Below are 22,158 nucleotides of genomic sequence, written 5' to 3'. Positions count from 1 at the left end.
CCTGTCACAGCTGCTGGCGAAACGTCAGGAAAGAAAATACCAAGACCACGGTCACACAGCCCGGATAACCTACAAGAACCGATGTCATGTGCTACTTTGTTAAAGACACATCATGATGTTCTGATTACCTTTTGTCTCTGCCTTCAAAGCTGCTGCTTTTATGCAGCGTGTGTTAACATTTATTACCACAACGGCTGCCAGCGTGCAGTTTTTTCAAGCAGAAGTTTGAATGGGTGGGTGTGGCTAAGAGTTTCTGTGAAACTTGTAAAGCTTTTGACAAACAAGCACTAAGTCGGATGGTGTAGAACTGATAACTGTAAGTACAGCACCGCTGCAGGGGATTAATAACCCTACTGAGGTTTAAAGTCCTGGAAAATCTCCAGCTGACTGCATCTGACAAGCTCATGTTAGAACTATTAGATGTTGATTTAGATCCTGGCTCGGAAAAAAAAAACCCTTGGATTGTTCTCAGAAACTGTGGGGGTAGAATTAAGTGTTCTTTTTCTCTCTCTTTCCCTGGTAACATTCCTCCTTACCCTTCTTCTTTTCTCTCTCTTAGGTATGTGATGTCAAATCAGTAGGCTGTCCTCAGTAGCCTCCCACACACCATTGTAACGTCATGTGCCAGTATGAATATTAACACAGACATGCATACTTTAGTGCTCTGCAAGCAAAGAAGAGAAAGAGAAAGAGTACGTTTGGAGAACAAATGACTGGGAAACATTGCCTGGCTAACTTCTGTTGAGAACGCACCATCCCTTTTTCTGCGGATGAAGAGCAGATTCAGGATTTTTCAAAGATCTTTTTAATCTGTTTTTTTTTTTTACACTTCCTTTTTACTTTGGATTTCAGGCTCTGAGCTGCACTGGGCACAAATACTGGACAGCAATATGTGTCATGTCATTGTCACTTGCCGCTCAATGCTATGGACACTTCTGAGTATTGTTGTAGCTTTTGCAGAGCTCATAGCCTTCATGAGTGCTGATTGGTTGGTTGGCAAGGCAAAACTTGGGAGCTCTCACAACAGAGACAATGGGACGGGAGAGTCACTGGAACCGTATCGTCCAACCCTGGGGATCTATGAACGTTGCACCAGAATCCAGCACGTGCCATATTCCAGGCGAGACACACAGTGTGGCCCCTATGCGGAGAACTTCAGCGAGATTGCCAGTGGCTTCTGGCAGGCTACTGCTATTTTCCTAGCCCTGGGGATCTTGATACTCTGTGCTGTCGCATTTGTATCCGTCTTCACCATGTGTGTACAGAGTATTATGAAGAAAAGTATTTTTAATGTCTGTGGGCTGCTACAAGGGATTGCAGGTAGGTGTAATGGAGCACAAAACTGAGACTCCTTTGATAGTCTAAGTGTTATGTGGACGAGAGAGCATTCTCTTTTCTAGATTTTCCTCACATTCTCTTTTGAAAGTTAGGCTTGTCAGTAGTTTACAGTGCTATCCTGAACAGAGTTTTCTAAGCCCGTTGACTTCAGTTGACTTTGAAGGGGGTAACACTTTTTAGTACGGCACTGTTAGTCTCCAGCAGGCTTCTTTTGATAAGCTCATGTTATGACTTAGTATGTCATAAAGCACAATATCGGTTGACCTTGGTCTGACCAATATCCTATTGTGTTTCTGTTTGGAAAAGATAGCACACTAAAATGAGCTTACAATCTCTTAGTGCTAACACACCATCCCTCTCTCTCATTGCTTTAATAATTTTTACATTGTATTGGAGATGATAATATTTGTCTTTATCTAGGGATGTGGTCTCCTTTGCAGCTACCATAAATTCTCAATAACTGTCAGAGGGCAGAATATGATTGGTTTCTCTGTTCACTTGAAGTACTATAACAAAGTTGTTCAGATTCATTGGAAGAATAATGTATCTCCATTTTTGGTAGCTGAAGGAGTTAATTTTAGATGAACAAATGAATTATCTTCAGATATTCCTTTGTCGAAATGTTACAGGGCTATCAGATTTAACTTTCAAAGTGGAACCTGACAAAGTGTTCTGTAAAGAAAGATAAGAAAACGACACTAAGAAAATAGTAAACGACCATGCAAAGATTACATCATTTTGGGTTGTGCGTGTACTAATAGAAACTGCTGGAAGACCAAAGGTTGTACATGCATAGTACTTCTATAAGGAAGGCCTGGGGACAACATCACCTGTGAAATAACAACAACAAAAAATGCCATCACTCTTAACATTCATTGGATCTTATAGCCATTGCTGCAGAACTGTTTAATTAGCATTAATTTAAAACGTTTGGGTCCCGCCTCTCCGCATTTTCTGATGATGGTTAAGAACCCCAAATACACCATAAAAAACAATGTGCTGCACCAAGTCAATATTAGAAAACCACATGATGAAACAGCAGCATAAAATCAGTCTTTCTAGACTTGGACTAGTCTGGTTTATTCTTCCAACTAGCAAATGTCTTAGAAAAATGGTAGGCTTTGCATAATTCCTCAAACTCTAGGAGAGAAACAAACCCATACTTTCTGAAACAGGCTGTTCCACAGAATCACCAAAACAGACAACAACACCTGCCACAAAGAGTGAGGACCTCAAGAGAGAACTCCTGTATATTATGTGAACTTGCAGGTGGGTCCAGGAGTGTGTTTTGATGAAAACGGTGGGCCCAACGATATGCAGGTCACTAAAGGTCAATATAGTACTGAATATTACAACAACAGGCCCAGAAAACTGAATGGTTCTATGTTTCTTATAAAACTGGTAAGCAATAACAGTCTACTCCAAAAACACAGGGGGTAACAATTCAACTTGCTGTAGAATTGGTTTAGTTATTATAAGCAGGCCAAAGTAGTAGCGAGATGCAACTTTTTTTTGTTGGAGTTTTCATTTCTTGTTCTTCCTCCTCCTCTCATTGGCTCCTCTTCTTCCTTCTCTCTTATCCCCCTCCCCTACTGTTGCTATATTTAACTGTGGTGGTTGCTGATGCTGCAGTTAGGGTTGCCAACCTCCAGGTACTAGCTGGATATCTCCTGCTATTACAATTGATCTCCAGCCGATAGAGATCAGTTCATCTGGAGAAATTGGCCGCTTTGGCCATTGGACTCTATGGCATTGAAGTCCCTCCCCTCTCCAAACTCGCCCTCCTCAGACTCCACCATAAAACTTCCCGCCGTGGCAAAGAGGGACCTGGCAACCCTAGCTGCAGTTCTTGCTTCCAGCAGTACTACCAGGCTTGGCCTCGTTAGATTAGGAAAGCCATCAGCTGGCCAGAGAGCCCATGCATGAGTGGGAGAATCTCCCCCTCCCCTGTGTTTTGGAGAATGTTTTTGAGGTTTCTGAGGTGCTGTGCCTTGGTGCACCATAGGGAATATCATCTTTCAAGTACCTGCCATCAATACACACCTGCATTACTGGGCAAGTCCAGCTGCAGCTAGTATAAGCAAACAGGAGACAATCATCTACTCTGCCATGGAAGCTTCCTGGGTGAACTTGGGCCAGTTGCATACATCTAGACATACAGCCTAGCCTACACAAGGTTTTTGTGTGGATTAAAATGGAGAATGATATAAGCAGCTTTGAGTCCCTGTTGGGGAAAGGGGGTATAAATGAAGTAAAATTAACAAATAAATAACACTAAAACCTTTGGGGAGAGCAGTCTTGCATAAGTCATCCACTGAATGCTAACTGAGTAGTTGTTAAGACTGGTGGGAAAAATCCCTTCTAAAGAAGTATTGGAATCCTCTTGGTTCTATGAAACTCTGGGTAGACCACCCTGACTGAAAAGTGGGATTTGTTGGACAGGAAACAAGATCTGTTCATTTTTGATGAGAAGTCTTCTTAATAGCATCATTTAAAGAAGGTAAATAACTACCCAGAGAGATCTTTCTCTCCCCACCTACAACTTCCTGGGGTTCTGGAAGACATTGTTTTCCTAGCCAGTGACATTCCTCCTTTTGTATTACTCCCAAAGAAAAACCTTTTCTCAAGTCTCAAAAGAGCTGTAAATTAACTCAACATGTGTTTTTCTTAGAACTTCATCCTAGTGAGCCGCTTCCAACTCAAGAGACAAATGGTTTGAGTCTTCCCTAATGTAAAAGAATTTGCTGCTGTTCCACATACATCAGTGGGAAAGGAAGGGCACATGTTCTGTGATTGTTTAAGGCCATGGACAGAGGAACACTGAATAAAAAACTTCATGCAAAAAACCTGGGCGTTACTCTATTGCAGCAGTTCTCAACATGGTGCCCATAGGCACCACAGCACCCGCTGACACATTTCCTGGTGCCTGCCAAGTTTTTGAAAGTGGGCAGGGCCACATGGGGATTTCGCCTAGCAAGGCTTCTGGTTGGCCATTGGATTGGCTGTGCAGATTTTTAAAAACGTTGCTTTGGCAGCAGCTGCTATCACAGCACAAGGAACTTCACTGTGTGACAGAAGGTAAGCTGCAGCAGCCATTTCATAGCTGGCTACACCTCCCGTGGCAGCTCTTTTGTCCAGCCATTTTGTGGCTGCGTCCACCATGCCGTGTCAGAATCTAAAGATGCCCATAGGCGCAGAAAGGTTAGAGGCCCCTGCTCTATTGGTTCTCCCTGGTGTGTGATCAGTCAGCACAAAAGGAGGGCACACAGCCACTTATGTTAAATAGATGAAGGAAACATATACTGTTCCTAATGACACAGTTAAAAGACATAGAAAACTGGCTGGGAAAGAGTGAAATATTAGGGAATTTGCAGTCTACTTATTACAATTAGGGAAGGTGCCATGGCTCAGTGGTAGGGCATCTGCTTGGCATGCAGAAGGTCCCAGGTTCAATCCCCAGCATCTCCAGGGACTAGGCAAGTAGGTGATGTGAAAGACCCTGGAGAACTGCTGCCGGTTTGAGTAGACAATACTGACTTTGATGGACCAAGGATCTGATTCAGTATAAGGCAGCTTCATGTGTTCATGTGTACAATGGAGTAGCTGCATTAGTGTGTTGCAGCAAAAATAAAAGGGAGTTTTGTGGCATGTTAAAGGCTGACAGATCTATCCAAAGCAGAGTTATACCATCTTAATTCCACGGAGTTCAGTGGCCTTAGAAGGGTATTTCTTTACTCAGTATGGCATTGTTAGTCTTTAAGATGTTGCAGGACTCCTTTTTGTTTTTGCACTCTGCTGTGCTGTGCAGATATACTTGTGCCTGTTAAAGGAAGTTTATACTGTACCACATGCTGTTTGTTTCAGGCAGCAGCCTTTTTGGGACCCACCTTTCATCTTAACTTGCAAAATAAGATCCATTTCTAATTTTTTTTGGCTGTCTGGCTCTCATTTCCTTCCTTCTCTGTCTTGCCTTTTTCGTCTTTGTAAAAAAATTCTCAGCACTAAAGAGAAGAAAGAGATGGCACTGGTGCATCCAACTTTTGATTAAGACAAGATCCACTTGTGGGCCCTGATCCACCCAGTCAAGTTTTAAAAGCATAGTTCTGAAATTATGCTACCACTAGTGTACCTATGTGCCCAGTCCTGCATGGCCCAGGCTAGCCCCATCCTAGGAACTAAGCCGGATCAGCCCTGGCTAGTACTTGGATGGGACACCACCAAGGAAATCTTGTGTTGCTACACAGAGCCTGGCAATGACAAACCACCACTGTTTGTCTCCTGCCTTGAAAACCCTATGGGGTAGCTATGAGTTGGCTGCAACTTGATGACAAAAAGGGGGGGGAGTACCTAAGTAGCACCCGTTTTCTAGAATTTCAAAAATTTAGCTCTGTACACAAGCTATGTTATGGGTAGAAAATTAGTAAGCTTGAGATGACAATTTATTGGGTTCACTGACTGTCTGTAAGGTAAGATGACTGACTACATCTGGGTTGTTTCCCGTGTTCTCCTGGGCTCTGATGCACAGGTTTCCGTTTCAGATCTTGCAAACCATTTTAGCAGATTGTTCATGTAGTCTGTCAGTGTGGCTGTGAGCAGTCAGAACTATAAAAAAATATTGCTTTGCAGTTAGTCTGAAATCCCAAAATTTGCTGATAAATTTTGCTTTTTTGATGCTATTTCTATGAACTGCAAATAATTTACACTCTAATGCTGGGGTCTTTTTTTAATGGGCGCTTGGAAAATGGTACACTTGTCAGATCTGATTGTCTTTCATTGCTGATTGCAACTAAAGAAGAAAGACCTTCTTGATATATTTATAATCTTGATTTGTGTGTGTATTTTAATCTGTTCCTGAAATTCGTCATGGCGAAGAAGAAAAAGCTGTACCAATTGTTTACATTTTCTCCAGTTCCTTAGGCTGTGACCTGGGCATTACCTAAGGCAAGAATGAATGCTGCATATCTTCTTTTGAGTCTATACTCCCAGCAGGAGTGCATAGGACTAACAGGTCACTTAGGGGCAACTCACAAATTGGGCCAAAGAGTTTAGTCTTTCTGCAAATAATAATCAGAACAATCCTAGATAATCTACCTTTTGATTCAAAAGTTCTTCTTGAAATCTCAGAGTTTTGCTGTCCCCTGCTGTTTACTGTTCCTTTGTGGGGAAGCAACATTTTGTAAACATTTAGAAACCAGACTATTCAGAAAAGAGCAAGTTATCATCTTCAAAGAGTCCAGAGAGCAGCGGATCCATATAATTAGATCAGTAATTGCTTCTTAACAAAGAAAAGAGACTGGACAGGCTGTTGTTTGAGCATCACTGGGAAGTGTAAAAGCTATTTTTAAGAAGGCTGTGAATCACTTGGAAGACCTGGGTGTAAGCAATTTTGTTCTTAAAATACGAATGGGGAATTAATTCAGAGGGGCTAGATGGTAATAATAGCTTCTTATTTTCAGCCAGTAAATATCAGCAGTCCAACTGTTTATATCATAATAGTCTTTAGTGTCCCCAGTTATTGGGCTGGATCCAGCATAAAATTTCTGCTTGCGATAGAGCTCTTGTGCAAGCCAAAATGCAAGAAGACAACCGTGGTAACTACTTGCACTAAGTCAAACCGACTGTATTCCCAGTTGTGTTTTCCACTTGCGCAAGATGTTGTACAACCAGTTCGTTGTGCATTATAATATATAGGGAGGAAAGCACCAGGTGTTGCACAAGATCTTGCACAACAGTACTGTGCTAAATCTGTTTATATTTCCACTTGGACATCGTTGGATCCAAGCCATCACTTAATGTTTGATATGCACTATAATCCCTGACCTTGATGGGCCAGGCTAGCCCGATTCATCAGATCTCAGTACTAACCAGAGTTGGCCCTGATTAGTACTTGGATGGGAGAGCACCTAGGAATACTAGGGTCATTATCCAGAGGAAGGCAATGGCAAACCACCTCTGAACGTCTCTTGCCTTGCAAACCCTCTGGGGTCACCATAAGTCAGTTGTGACTTCACTGCGCTTTCCATTACCATGCCCATTTAAGGAAATGAATCGGGGGTGGGAGTTTGCATTCTGTGAAAGACTTGCAGGGGGAGATTTGACATCTTTGTGCTAGCATTGCTAACACAACTATGGGCGAAAACGCACGGTCACTTGAGCCTCCTTTATTCCCTGTTTCAGCCAGGATTTAGCCAGGATCGAATGCACGTTTGGCGAAACACATGCGTTCGATCCTGGCTGAATCCTGGCTGAAACAGGGAATTAAGGAGGCTCAAGCGACCGTGCGTTTTCGCCCTATGTCCCAAAGACTACTTGCCAATGCTTCGATAACAGTAAAATCATACATTACATGGGAAATCCTCAATTGCATCTTCCAACTTTTTTGTTTCTCGAGAAGCGGAATTGCATGTTGATGTATGTCAGACTGTGATTGAAGCAGTGGAATTACGAAGAGGTACTTAGCTCTTTCTCCTTGCTGTTATCCCACTGTAACACCCCCTCCCTGAATGAAGTGTAAGATTGGGGCGGGTTATAAGAACATTTTCCTAATAGCCACTGTGGGGAGGGGTAGTTCAGAATGGGAAAAATGGCATGGGGGTTAAATGCTCATTCTCCAGCACTTTTGCTCTGATCAAATGTATATACACATGCAAACAAGGTGGGAGATTCAGTCAGTGAACTGTATTTTGGTCTTCATGCTTTTGAGATCCCAAAAGTTTCATACCTTACATGAGTTTGTAGAAGTGAATGGTAGAAAATGAGGCCGCACCTTTGATTGTAAATGTGCCCATTCAGACATTAAAAAGATATATTTATCTGTCCAGCATTATTTTTCTCCCTTCAGTTAGCAGTTATTCCCCCACACACAGCTGCATGGGAGTTGCCTCCCCCAGTGTGATCACGCATATCTGTAGTATATATTTTTGTGTCTGGCAAAATCAAGGCCTAACAAGCAAGTTCCAGGCTTCTCAAATAGACCAGGACAAACAGAGAGGCTCTGTCATTTGATTCCATAATTAGACCTCTCTTCTTCTGGAGGCTCACAACAATTTGAGCATAAGCATTTTACAATTAAAAAATGTCCAGGCTAGCATTAGGGAGCCAGAGGCTGGCAATAGAGAACTATTTTAATACATTGTATTTTGTTTTATACCTTTTTAATTTTATACTCCCATCCTAGCTTTTCAAATGTTATCTTGCTCATAACCTTTGAAAGAGAACAGGTCACAACAGTTTGTAAAACTGGTGAGATTTAAGAAGAAGAGTTGGTTTTTATATGCCGACTTTCTCTACCATTTAAGGAAGAATTAAACCGGCTTACAATCACCTTCCCTTTCCCTCCTCACAACAGACACCCTGTGAGGTAGGTGGGGCTGAGAGAGCTGTGGCTAGCCCAAGGTCACCCAGCTGGCTTTATGTGTAGGAGTGGGGAAACAAATCCAGTTCACCAGATTAGCATCCACCGCTCATGTGGAGGAGAGGGGGATCAAACCCAGTTCTTCAAATCAGAGTCCACCGCTTTAAACCCCCACTCTTAACCACTACACCATGCTGGCTTTCTGGTGAGATTTAAGTATAATTTTACTGTGTCTTTTGAATCCTGCTTTTGTGCCAGGGCACCATTTGAAATGTACATAGATCCTTCTTTAGAATATTTCTTTCTCATATTGAGAGCAATCCCATGTGCCTCTACTGCCCCCTTGCCTCTCCATCTTGCTATAGAAGATTCCCTGGCCCCCTTTCAACCTCCTTCAAGGCTTCAAGTGCCTTCTTTCTTGGATTCCCTTGCGCCTCTTCATTCAACATTCACTTTGATAAGCTCACTGCTCCAGCTGCCTCCTGCCTCCCCCCACCCCCAAGCCTCTTCCTTTGGCCTGGGACTCTGGACTGACTACTCACCTCCAAGGCCAATTAGTTGACAATACATGCAAGCTTGGCTTTATGCTTGACTTCATCCTCTCTTTTGCTCCCTATAGATAATCTATTACCAAGCTGTGTTGCTTCTCCCTGTACAGCACAGTAACAACCCAATCTATCAAACAGATTGGTCAATTGTGTGAGAGATGTGGCGACTTTTCTCTTTATAGTGTCAAGGAAAAATTAAATTTCATTTCCCCTTTTTAAAGTGAGAAGTGGTTGATGGATAACTAGTGGCTGTTAAATCTAGGGAAAGGATTAAACATTCATCTGGGTTTATGTTTCTCCCTGACTACCACATCCTCTTTCACTCCGGCCTTCCTCTATCACACCTCAATCTTTCACCTCTTTCCTTTATCCCTTAGAAGCTCCTTAATCTATTGATCTTGAGCAGCATATATCTAGTGTTTGAGGGATATAAGGACTGAAACAAATCTTGCCACTGACGATGTAGCAATCTCTCACCTCTCCAAAGGCATTCACCTCATTCATGACTTCTTACACTGTGACTTGGATCCCACAGTAAGTTTCCAATATGGAGGGGGGGCACAGTTTCTGGTGAGTTCCCTTTTCTGTTGCAGACACTCAGTTCCAGTAGCATTTTGGGCTGCAGCAAGAGGAATTAAGGCTCATTACGTTGGTGGAAATGCCTTCCATTTGTGGAGATGTACCGTGGCCATGTAATACTCTTCCAATCTCTTCTTGGGCATCACATCCCCTTCTGTATCTAGAGTGATTCCTTGTCTTTACCTTGAAAGCTCTCTATGACATTATCACACCTTATCTTTCAATCCCTTTCTTGTTACACTCCTGCCTGTGATCTCCACTTCTCCTGCCCTGCTGTCCTCAGCAGCCCAAAGGTGTCTTGCTGACTGTCACAACTCCACAAGCGTGGTGTAGTGGTTAAGAGCGGTGGCTTGGAGCGGTGGACTCTGATCTGGAAAACTGGGTTTGATTCCCCTCTCCTCCACATGAGCGGCGGACGCTAATCTGGTGAACCAGGTTGGTTTCTCCACTTCTCCACATGAAGGGTGATTATAAGCTGGTTTGATTCTTCCTTAAGTGGTAGAGAAAGTCAGCATATAAAAACCAACTCTTCTTCTTTTTCATTCTTTGCTGTCTGGAACTAATTCTCTGAAGATATGTGTGGTTCCTCCTCTCTGTGTAGCTTGAAAGCCCTCCCCACAGCAGTGCTCTGTACTTGCCCTTTGACCTACAGTGCAGGCTGAAGACTAAGAAGGGTATAACTCTGTTTAGGATTGCATATTTAATCTCCATCCCCAACATGAACCAGGTTTTCAGTGCAATGCTAAGGAGAGTTACTCCTGTCTAAGCCCATTCGTTTCAGTGGGCTTAGACTGGAGTAACTCTGCATAGGATTGCACTGCTAAAGTGGTTTACGGAGCTGCATTTGTCTCCATTCTTCCCTTGTTCTCTCGTCCTTCCCTCAACTGTTGACTCTTTCAGACTTCTTACAGCCATGGCTGCAATCTTGTCCCCCCACCCCACTGGAAAACTCTGGAAGGCTCCACCACATCCACAAAAATTGTTTCCACGGTTATAATGAAACTGTAGTCATCGTATTTTTAAATTCCTATTTTAAGCACCGATTGGGCTAAGTTTTCTGCCTAAATGTTTTAACCTGCCTTCTACATTTCTAGGAGACCTCTGTGTGTTTTATAGTGGAAATCCTGACACAGTCTCAAGCACGTTAGAATGCTGAATGTTGCGGTACGTGAGTTCTTGTGTTTCGGTGGCTGCGTTCCAGTAGTACAGCTCGTTATGGACTCGCCTGCTGCACGTTTAGAGTGCAGGAAAATACCATATAGAGGAAAATGAGAGTATAAGCCATTACTAATGGAATAGAATAACTTGACAAAGCCCTTAGGTGGTAGAACAGACCGCACCACTTCAGGTAGCAGATAGAGAATTCTGCATAAAATGCTCCATGCAGACGGAAAGCCAGCACCACAAGGCCACTCCACCCTCCCCTTACTAGGCTGATTGTCTATTTTCAGAAGAGTTTTAAAATCAGGAAACATTCTCAAATGTGATCCTCCACCAGCCGACTGGCACAGACAATCCTACCACCTCAGTGATCTGCCACTAAACAAACATGGACGCAAACAGAACTAATTCCAAGTAGTGCAGGCAATAACTCATTTAAGTATTCTAACTTGATTGTGGCTGTTTACGCAACCAGTTCTCCTGCCTTTCAATGGGAGAAAAAGGCAACGTAGAACTTCCTACTGAGATCGCAGAGGTTCCAGGCATGCATCATTTCCCTAGTTGATGAATAATAGTGTACCAAAAGGGTCTTGTAGGAAATGTAACATAGGTGGCATAAGCTGTGAGCCTTACACAGAGGAGGAGATAAAAGTACAGTATATTAACGAAAGCTGTCAAACTGCTGAGAACAGGCGGTGAGGTTGATTCTTCTTTTGCTTTACCTTACTGTCATTCAGTCCTTGTGCTTTTCCTAGGGCCATTATCTCTTCCCAAGTCCACTTTCACTATAGAAGCCGCTGTGAGATGGTTTTGCTGCTTACATTCCCTCAATGTTCCCTTTTCATGTAGCATAGAAGGGGGTTAAGACTGAGGTAAAAGGTAAAGGTCCCCTATGCAAGCACTGAGTCATTCCTGACCCATGGGGTGATGTCACATCCCCACGTTTACGAGGCAGACTATGGAGTGGTTTGCCAGTGCCTTCCCCAGTCATCTTCCCTTTACCCCTAGCAAGCTGGGTACTCATTTTACCGACCTCAGAAGGATGTAAGGCTGAGTCAACCTTGAGCCGGCTACCTGAAACCAACTTCCATCGGGATTGAACTCAGGTCGTGAGCAGAGCTTGGACTGCAGTACTGCAGCTTACCACTCTGGGCCATGGGGCTCTGCCTAGGAAATGTTGGGATGTGACATCACCCCATGCGTCAGGGGACTTGCACAGGGGACCTTTACCTTTTTAGACTGAAGCTTGACTATAAATAATGTCTTCGAAGCCTACATCCCTTTCATATTTTTCTTACCAATGTTGCAGAGACAGCTGGGGGTAAGGTTGTGCCCTAGAATGACAATGGAGGAATATTTTGCATGGTGGATTGGAATGTTCCCCCAAGGCCAGTTCTGAAACAGTTTTACAAGAACACTGTACAATGCAGTGCCAGTCAACAGGTCTTACGAAAGTAATCCTTTCAGGAAGACTGACCAGTATAACCTCTTAGTCAGTCTGACAGTGATGTGTGTTTTTTTTTCATCTTTAGACTGAGCAAGACTAAACTCATGTACAATTAGTCAAGAGGACAGCATGCCCAAGAGTCAAACATATAAAAGGAAATTGCATCAGAGGTTGTGAAATGCCTTTTCAACTTTCCTTCACTTCTATACTGGGACCACAGCATGGACCTAATCATATTTACTCACACAAAAATGCCTCTGATTCCAATGGGATTTCTTTCCAGATAAGTAAACTTTGAACTACAGCATCAATAATTTGTGAAGTGACAAACAAGATTACTATAAATTCTTATTCTTTAAGGAGGGCTTAAAATATTCCATAACTATTTCCCAAATAAATGCATTCAAGCAATTGATGGGAGTCTCTTGAAAGTGGCATATTTTTGCCATCAGACTCTGATCCTAAAGGAACTTTTAAGAGCAGTCTGAAAATAACATCATAAGATTAATCACGTCCTAACACGGACTAATTTTTATCTTGAAAATGTGATATGGTCATTGTGTGCAATGGTGTGTTCATTACTACTAGAGGGAACAACTGGGAAACATGGCTCGGTTGAGGTAGGATTTGCATACAAATGATGCACAGGTTAAATCTTATATGCCACCTGCCAGGTCATGAATTTGAGGCTGTCTAAGAATTAATTACTAACACAGAAAGAGCTGCGACTTAGTAGTAGAACACATGCTTTGCATGCAGAAGATTCTGGGTTCGCAGGTGGCTGGTGTTGGGAAGGATTCCCCCATGCCATAGCTGGTCAATGTGAGCAGTATTAAGATAAATAAACAAATGATTAAACTTGGTATATGGAGAGCCAGCGTGGTGTGGTGGTTAACAGCGGTGGTTTGGAACGGTAGACTCTAATATGGAGAACTGGGTTTGATTCCCCACTCCACATGAGCAGCGGACACTAATCTCCTGAACCGGGTTGGTTTCCCCACTCCTCCACATGAATCCAGCTGGGTGACCTTGGGCTAGTCACAGGTCTCTTAGAGCTCTCTCAGCCCTACCTACCTCACAGGGTGTCTGTTGTGGGGAGGGGAAGGGAAGGTGACTGTAAGCCAGTTTGATTCTTCCTTAAGTGGTAGAGAAAGTCGGCATATAAAAACCAACTCTTCTTCTTTTTCTTCATTTGACCAGTAGTAATTTGGTGTTGCCCTGACCTTGATGGCCCAGGCTAGCCCAGTCTCATCTGGTCTTGCAAGCTAAGCAGGGTCAGTCCTGGTTTGTACTTGGGTGGAAGACCACCAAGGAATTTCAGGTTTGCTGCACAGAGGCAGGCAATGGCAAGCCACCTCTGTTCATCTCTTGCCTTGAAAGCAGTATGGGGTAACCGTAAATTAGCTGCATCTTGGCGGCGCTTTCCACCACTACAATTTGATGTTAAATTACTGTAGTGAGAGACTGAAATTGAGAGACTTTACTGTGTTTCAGCAAAGTTGTCCACCATTGCTATCTTCTCATTTACCCCCCTCTTAATACAGTTTGAATACGAATATTTTAATGGCTTTGCTGTATTAATAAATCTGATAATACAGTTTGAAAGTTACTGGTGTAGAGTATGTAATAATTCTTACGATAAAGAGTTTGTAATGCTTTGTAATGCTTAGGAGCCCCGTGGCGCAAAGTGGTAAGCTGCAGTACTGCAGTCCAAGTTCTGCTCACGACCTGAGTTCGATCCCAACGGAAGTTGGTTTCAGGTAGCCGGCTCAAGGTTGACTCAGCCTTCCATCCTAACTGAGGTTGGTAACATGAGTACCCAGCTTGCTGGGGGTAAAGGGAAGATGACTGGGGAAGGCACTGGCAAACCACCCCCTAAAACAAAGTCTGCCTAGTAAATGTCAGGATGTGACATCACCCTATGGGTCAGGAATGACCTGGTGCTTGCACAGGGGATCTTTACCTTTTAATGCTTTGTATTCAGCTCTTGATGTAATATGGATGACACAGGTAGTTCTTAAGATACTTTCCTGGCATATGGTTAAAGGAAACCCTTAAAGAACAGAAACTAGAAGACAAAAATAACAGCCCAACCACTTCAGTTCATTTTTAGCTCAGTCTTATGATTTTAGCTGTCCTTGACTCATAATAAATTTGGGCATTGTGGGTTGGTAAAATACATCAGTTCAATATAAATGCTGCAAAAAATATAACTCAGTCACCAAAGAGCTTGGAAAACCCCTGATGTTGCCAACCAAGCCTTGTGTCTTTTAGTTTCAGGTCCTACAGCATTTCTTGTTCTTGCCAGTCTTTGAGGCAGAAACATCAAGAAAACTAAAGTTACTGAAGATTTCCAATCAGTTCAGCATTTGGAGAAGGATTTGCAGAGTATACCTAATTTCTTCCAGATCTTTTTTCTGTGTCAAATTGGAATTTCTACGAGTACATTTATCACACATGCAGCTAAGCCTTAACCTAGCCTTTTAAGTCCTAACTTAGTGGTTATTGCAAAAATGGTGGGAGGACCATGACGTGATTCAGTAAGAGTCATGCATATGGACATATGCAGCTGCCATTGGTCCATCAAGGTCCGTATTGTCTACTCAGACTGGCAGCAGCTGACCAGGATCTCAGGCAGAGGTCTTTCATCTGATCTTTTAAACTGGAGATCGTTAGGGAATGAAATAGATCTTCTGCATGCCAAGCAGATACTGTGTCACTGAGCTACAGCCCCTCCCCAACTTCTTTCAATGGGATGACTAGCAGTAGTTTAATTCTCTGCCATTTAAATTAGTGGGATTCAGTAGTGCTTAATTTTAGCTGAATTGTCTTAAATGTTCTTCTGGTAATCTGGGGCCCTGACCTGAAAAGCCCAGGCTAGCCTGCTCTCATCAGATCTCAGAAGCTAAGCAGGGTCGACCCTGGCAAGTATTTGGATGGGAGACCACCAAGGAATACCAGGGTTGTGATGTGGAGGCAATGGCAAACCACCTCTTGAGTGTTTCTTGCCTAGAAAACCCTACCAGAGGTCACCATAAATCAGATGTGACTTGACGGCAAAAAAAAAAGTAATATGGGTCACTGTGAGTTTTTGAGGCCCCTATCCATTATATTTTTAAAAAAATGATGGTACATGAAAACAGAATAAGGAACCCAAAAAAAGTGTCAAGCTTTAACAAAAATTTTGTGTTTTTGTTTTGTTTTTTTACCAAACCGTATCTATTATTGCTTAAATTTGCTGCTGTCGGAGTGGTAAACTGCAGTCAAAGCTCTGCTCACAACCTGAGTTGGATCCTGACAGAAATCAGTTTCAGGTAGCTGGTTCAAGGTTGATTCAGCCTTCCATCCTTCCGAGGTCGGTAAAATTAGTACCCAGCTTGCAGGGGTAAAGTTTAGACGACTGGGGAAGGCAATGGTAAACCATGGTAAATCTAGTCTGCCTAGTAAACTCCGTGATGTGATGTCACCCCATGGGTCAGTAACTGGTCCTTGCACAGCTGACTAAGTTTACCTTTAAAACCTTTAAATGCCACTATACCTTAAATCAGTAACAGCACAAGGCTTCTTGATGTTAGACGCTGTTTGTATTTTCTGTCTTCTTCCTTTGTTTAAATAACACTACAGAATCTTGTACATCTCCTGCATTAACCACATTTTTACTAATTTCTGTTTTATCCAGTGGAATTTTTGACAGGACAGGCAAACGCTCTTTGGTTTTGTTGGGAAATGGGACAATAGGTTTTGGATTTGCAATTGGAGAGTGGCTTTTCCAACGTACTCTGCTGTTTAATGTGTCAGAACAGCAGCTGTACAGGAGACTCTCAGAACTAAATAGCATGCTTCAGCTTATCCAAATAAACAGCTGGGTAACGGTTCTCCAAAGGGATTGTTTTTCTGAGCAGGCCAGGGGATCTGCTTTATGTCAGTGGAAAGCTGCTGCTACTCTGACATTGATCAAAGACAAGGTACGTGCACTCTCCACTCAGGTCTTTGGCGTGTTGATGAATTTGAGTGCAAACTTTGTTAATTGAGTTCTTGGCTTTCAACACCAGTGGCCTGACTTATATTAAGTGGCTATTAACCATTATGGCAGAAATGGAACCACAGTACCTCTCGGAGAATCAGATGCAGATAACAAGGGAAAATGGTTGTCTTCACGCTCTATCTGTAAGCGTTCCCCAGAAACCTCTGCAAACAGTATACTGGACAAGATGGACTACTGGTGCAATCCAGATAGGCTCTTGTGATGTGATTTGCATTTAGAGTTCAAATCCCAAATACAAGGCACATCACGATTAGTTACCCAGCCATGACTTCAGCTCTTGCTGCCTTCAGAATGACAGTGAAGGCTTTTTTCTGTCGCATATACAGCTATGGCTCCCAGAAGTAGTTGGGGGAAAGAAGACCAGAATCATCATTTTAACTTAACAGATAGTATGTGAAGTTTCCTGGTGGATCTGAGTGAGCCAGTTAATTCAGTGAAAACTACAGGAGAATCTAGCTAGACAGTTAGATATGACTGAAGGAATTATTTATCAGTAATAGTTACTACATTTGTGGGCAAAATGGGCATTTGGAGACATGCCAAATTGTTTCGACAATGCTGTCATGAAATTGTACAACATATTGTTGTCCAGTAAAATGTTTTAATGTTTGAATGATCGAATAAATCTGTACAACACAGATTAAATGTAGAAGTATTGATAACTGAAGCTACATTCAGAAATTGGAGGATTAGGTTGGTTTAGTCTAAACATGAACAGGCAGATTAACTCGCAGATGCCGAGATGATTACATTGCAAAACAACCTCAGATTGCTAATGTTGCATCTTGGGAAATAAAAAAAACTTATACTAAAGCCCAGAGATTAAAAATGCAGTTACCAATGTCATTGATGCATTTCAGTTCATTTTGACAAAATAATGGATGGGCTACTTCCCCCCCCCCCCTTGCTGCTTTTTTAAAAGCATCGTTTGTTTTAAAACTCTTGGACTTGAAAGAAAAAAAATACTCCAGGATTTATTATCGGGATCATGTTTATCAGTAAGAGACAAGTATTTGAAATCTTCTTTGTCCTTTTCCAGTAAAGGGGGCTTTCCAAATGCAATTCATAGTCACATTTCTAAGGTGGTGGACTGAGGAAGAAAGGGATTGTTTTTGCCGTTCCCCCTGATACTTGCTGATGGGGCCAGTGCTTGTGAATGGATATGAATCCCAGTAATGACAATCAAGTCTGGAAATTGACCCTTCCTGGAGGGAAGAATAGCAGCAGGCTACAAACTTTCAAGCGGTGACGTGCCCACAAGTAATTTGTATGACTGTGAAATAATAGCATGGGAATAGCATGGGAAGTGTTGTATTTGTTGCAACCTGATCCTATGTCAAGTGCATACAGTTGTAGCACATGCTACACTTGGATTTCACCCGTTGTCCAAGGTGTTCAGGTGGCTTGTGAGGCGTTGTCCAGCTTTGCGATCACAATTATCCTGGTAAAGAGGTTGAGAGTGACTTGACCAAGACTGGCTTGCGAGTTTCCTGACTTAGCTGGTTTTTGGACCCTGGTCGAAGTACAATACTGAATCCTACTTGTTGGCTGTATGAGATAAGATAAAGAATCAAGCTGTTCCTAGATTAAACATTTTAGAGCCATGTAATCAGTTGCCATTTAACAATCAACAATCCTAGCCTTGGTGAACATTATGTCCAAGCTAAAGAGAAAGGATTTTATACAGCTAAGGGCAGTTTCCTTTTTCAGTAGTAGGAAAGGACTTTCCAAACATTACTCAATGTACATTCAATATAAAAGCTGTTCCTTCTGTTAAAGTGACTAGGGGAAACCTTTTGCCCATAAATAAATAGTCCATAATACTGGGGGCTCATTATTGGATTTGATAATATTTAATTTAAGCTCAAATATAGTTGCAGGGTTTAAATTTGGTTCAAGAGTTTATTACTTTTTAAAAAAAGATCACCCCTCCAAAGCATATGTTAGCCCCCAAAAAGAACAGACAGTTACACCCCCCACATCTGTCATGGAGATGGCATGGGGGTGCCCTTTTCTTTATAAAGAATCTACATTGGTATCATTCCTTAACCCTCACTAGTGGGTTACCAATACAAAGCCATCCTTCCAAGACACACTTGACTAGGAATATTTTAGCACATTAAGAATATTAATGATAATATTAAAAACATTCCAGCACATTATCTGAAATATGACCAAGATAAGCCTAGGGATGCTCCTGCAGCTCTGGGCCAACCATCCATCCAAGCAGTCAGCCAATAGCAGAACCAAGGAACTGGGTCTTTGGGTGAGGCAGTGCCTGTTGTTAGAAGCCCTTGGAGTTTGCACCTTATTGAGGCCTGTGCTTACCAGCAGAGAGCTCTCTCAGCTTTTACAATGCAGTCTTTTAGAGGGAAATTATCTCAGCTGTCTTTGAGTAACCACGTGGACTCCCCCCCCCCCCATCAAATCACATCTAATTTATGGCGACACCTGGTTGGGTTTTCAAGGCAAGAGGCGTACAGAGGTGGTTTGCCATTGCCTGCTTCCGCGTCATGACCCTGGTATTTCTTTGAGGTCTCCCATCCAAATACTTGCCAGGGTTGCCTCTGCTTAGCTTCTGAGATCTGACGAGATCAGGCGAGCCTGGACTCTGCTACATTCAAATATGAATGGCTAGGATAACAAGGGAAGAACAGGAAAGTTGCCTGTGGTTCTGCAGAAGTTTCATTGCCCCTAAAAAATTCAGCAAATTGCTGTTCCAGAGCCATGAACTATTCTCCCTAGCCTCCAGATAATTCTCTGCATCCTCACTGAACTACAGTTCCTGAAGTTCTTTGGGAGAAGTCCTCCTGACGACTTAACTGAAATCAAACAGATATGTTTGATGTACCCGTAGAGGTCACATCTTTCTTTCCAAGCCTTAAACAAAGTACTTTCTTATTGAAGAAGCTACACAGTTTTGGTAGATGTTTATAGTTTCCTTGGTTGATAGGTGAATGCTACTTAAAATCTAATTGGGGAATAAAATTTTAGTTTTCAAACTTTTTTGTGTGCAGTTGTAGAAACAGTTTTTCACATAATCAGACGAATTTTGCTAGATCACAATAACTAAGGAATTTCTGGTGTTTAGTCTGGTTTATCCTGGTCTACCCAAGACTGAGCAATACTTTATACTCTTATTCTGAAAAGCACAAAACACATCCTCTCATTGTTCGTTAATGAGTAGCATTAAAAAAAATCCCTGAGGTAAAACTGGGCTTTACCTCACATATGGATTTTAGCAACCTGTTGGATAACTACAGTTACCAATAATCTAGGTTGGCTTTTCTTTTTAAAAGAAATGTCTGATAAATGTGTGTCTCAGAATTTTTTTTGAAGTGTTGCAGATTTTAACTTTAAACCATTGTTCAGGATATTTTGACACCGTAGGCCCAAGAGTTTGCTTTCAGATTTTTTTGTATAAATCTGCTAACATTCATTTTTTTCATTGTTCTAGCTTCAGAAGAATAACATATGAATCGAGGGCTTTATGCTCAGAATAAATCCTAGAACAAATGGAAAAGAGTTTGCAATAATTATTATCTTGAATGCTCACAGGTGTCTAACATGACACTTTCAGAGAGAAAAACAAATTTGATGGTTTACTAAAGTCACGTGAAGCTTATGTAATTATATAAGACAGCCACTCGCTAAGCCCCTCCCCCCAAGTCTCTCAAATCTGGATTGCAGCAAGACTGTCTTGTCTTTTCTGAACAGGCTTGGTAAGAATTTTAGAAATTGCTTTTCATTTTTAAGTGCAGGCTAGGCAGAAGGGACGACATGTATTCTTTTTATTTAGAATTCACTTACACAGTCTAGTGTTTTCTGTGTAATTGTGATTATTGTTTATTTAATATGTTCAAGGATAACTAGAGTAATTTTAAAGAAAGATTATTTAAAGAAAGAACAAGTCATTGTTCAGTGATCATTGACTGGGATACAAGGGTTTCACCTAGGCCTGGAATAACAAACTACTGACTTCTCTTTGGTCAGAAGACTGGTACTTGTATATAATGATCATTGAAGAAACTGATCATTCTTCTTGACAGCCTTGTGGCTTAGTGGTTAGTGTGTTGTTTTAAAACAGTCAGCGAGACGTTTGGTTTCCATGTGCCTGTTTTAAATGAGAGCAACCCTGTAAGAGAATCATCGATATTTCGTCATCCTATGGGTTTCTTTTCCTCAGCTGGCTGGCCTTTCTATCCTAGCAATTAAGAAACTGTAAGGTACTGGAGCATGTAAAATCTAAATTGTTCTGAATGAGACAGGAACTAGCTTTTACATCTGTTCATGCCCTGAAAATTTGCTGAGAAATAAGCACATAGTGGCTGTGACTTAAAACTTAGTGGACATTTTAGACTTCAGGGAGGATAATAGTAATATATTTCATGCTGAAAGTAGGCCCAAGTTTCAGTGTGGCTACTTTTACTTTTGTGGTTACTTTTATACAGTACAATCAAAGGTGAGTTCAGCTAACCCTGTCCCTACAATGAAATTATTTTCTAATGTCACCTCACAGTGAAGGTTCATGGGGAATCCAGCATTGTGTATTTCACTTCATTATGGGCAGGACTTTAAAAGTCAGGCGGGCCAGAGAATCCTTATCCAAGAAGACAAGTAATTCTGCTGTTTTTCCATCTCCATAGTATAGGATTCAGCTTTTGAAACCCTATCTCTGCCTACATTCCAAGTCTCGAGAAATCCTGCTGACGTTATCCTTCAGAGTATTCACAATATTCATTCTTTCCTCTGCTAAAATCCTTGACCTTGTCCAGGATGCCAGTGCAGCAGTAGAACTATAAACAAAGCCTTGGGGGTAGATCTCTGCCATCTGGTCATGCCCCTTCTTGATCATTGAAATGTCTCTTTTTGGACTTTGATATGGTTCTTTCTGTAAAACGTTTAGTTTCCTTAAAGCTTATTGCACTTTTGTTCTAACTACTGTTTCTTCATCTTGGCAGGTCTCTTCCTTATCCTAGGCTTGATCTTGTACCCTGCTGGCTGGGGTTGCCAGAAGGCAATAAGCTATTGTGGATCTTATGCTTCTGCTTATAAACTTGGTGATTGTTCCTTGGGCTGGGCTTTCTACACCGCTATAGGTGGCACAGTCCTGACCTTCATCTGTGCGGTTTTCTCTGCCCAAGCTGAAATTGCCACCTCCAGCGACAAAGTACAAGAGGAAATTGAAGAGGGGAAAAGCCTTATTTGTCTTCTTTAACGACCCAAGGAAACCTTCAATCTCTCAGGCGTATTGGTTTCAAGTGGCTTAGCAAATGGACTCCTCTGAGTGATGGAGACACGAGCTTCCTGAAGACCAGGCACTATGCTGTCACTTGATGGTCACTGAGGACTATGGGCAGATTAAGAAGAAAATGATGCTACGGGAATTCTGGTACCTGGCTGCATTGGCAGGATGATACAAAACTCATGTTGGCTTCACATTTATATGAACCAAGTGCCTGACAGATGCAGAAATTATCCAGTCTTATTGACATTCAGCAACATGAAGGAATCCTGAGAAGTATTTTGTTGGAAATGCCAGCACTGTCAAGTATGCACAGAACAAGATGCCTTAAACCAGGCTTTGATTTCAAGGGTTTAGGTCTTTAGTCACCTGGTCAGTGGTAACATTCTCCATAGCAGTTTTTTTAGGATAAATTTTTTTTTAAAGCACAGCACGTCATGT

At 42.0% G+C, this 22,158-nt stretch overlaps 1 protein-coding gene across 1 annotated transcript; it reads left to right on the top strand.

Moving 5' to 3' along the window:
* The first annotated feature begins 820 nt into the window (after positions 1–820).
* On the top strand, positions 821–22,102 carry LHFPL2 (LHFPL tetraspan subfamily member 2). The gene is made up of 2 exons (XM_056848667.1): positions 821–1,320; positions 21,434–22,102. The coding sequence occupies exons 1-2, from the start codon at positions 891–893 to the stop codon at positions 21,688–21,690; spliced, it is 687 nt and encodes a 228-aa protein (XP_056704645.1). The 5' UTR covers positions 821–890; the 3' UTR covers positions 21,691–22,102.
* Positions 22,103–22,158: the final 56 nt, after the last annotated feature.

The sequence above is a fragment of the Euleptes europaea genome, chromosome 4 (genome assembly GCF_029931775.1).
Source record: "Euleptes europaea isolate rEulEur1 chromosome 4, rEulEur1.hap1, whole genome shotgun sequence".
Classification (NCBI taxonomy): Eukaryota; Metazoa; Chordata; class Lepidosauria; order Squamata; family Sphaerodactylidae; genus Euleptes; species Euleptes europaea.
The sequence above is the reverse complement of the archived record's forward strand: the minus strand, read 5'-3'. Positions and strand labels throughout refer to the sequence as shown.

Excerpts from the sequence above, each read along its gene's own strand:
- LHFPL2 (XM_056848667.1), top strand. The coding sequence starts at position 891 with ATGTGTCATGTCATTGTCACTTGCCGCTCAATGCTATGGACACTTCTG. Across the intron at positions 1,321-21,433 it reads GCTGCTACAAGGGATTGCAG|GTCTCTTCCTTATCCTAGGC; the intron begins GTAGGTGTAATG and ends TCATCTTGGCAG.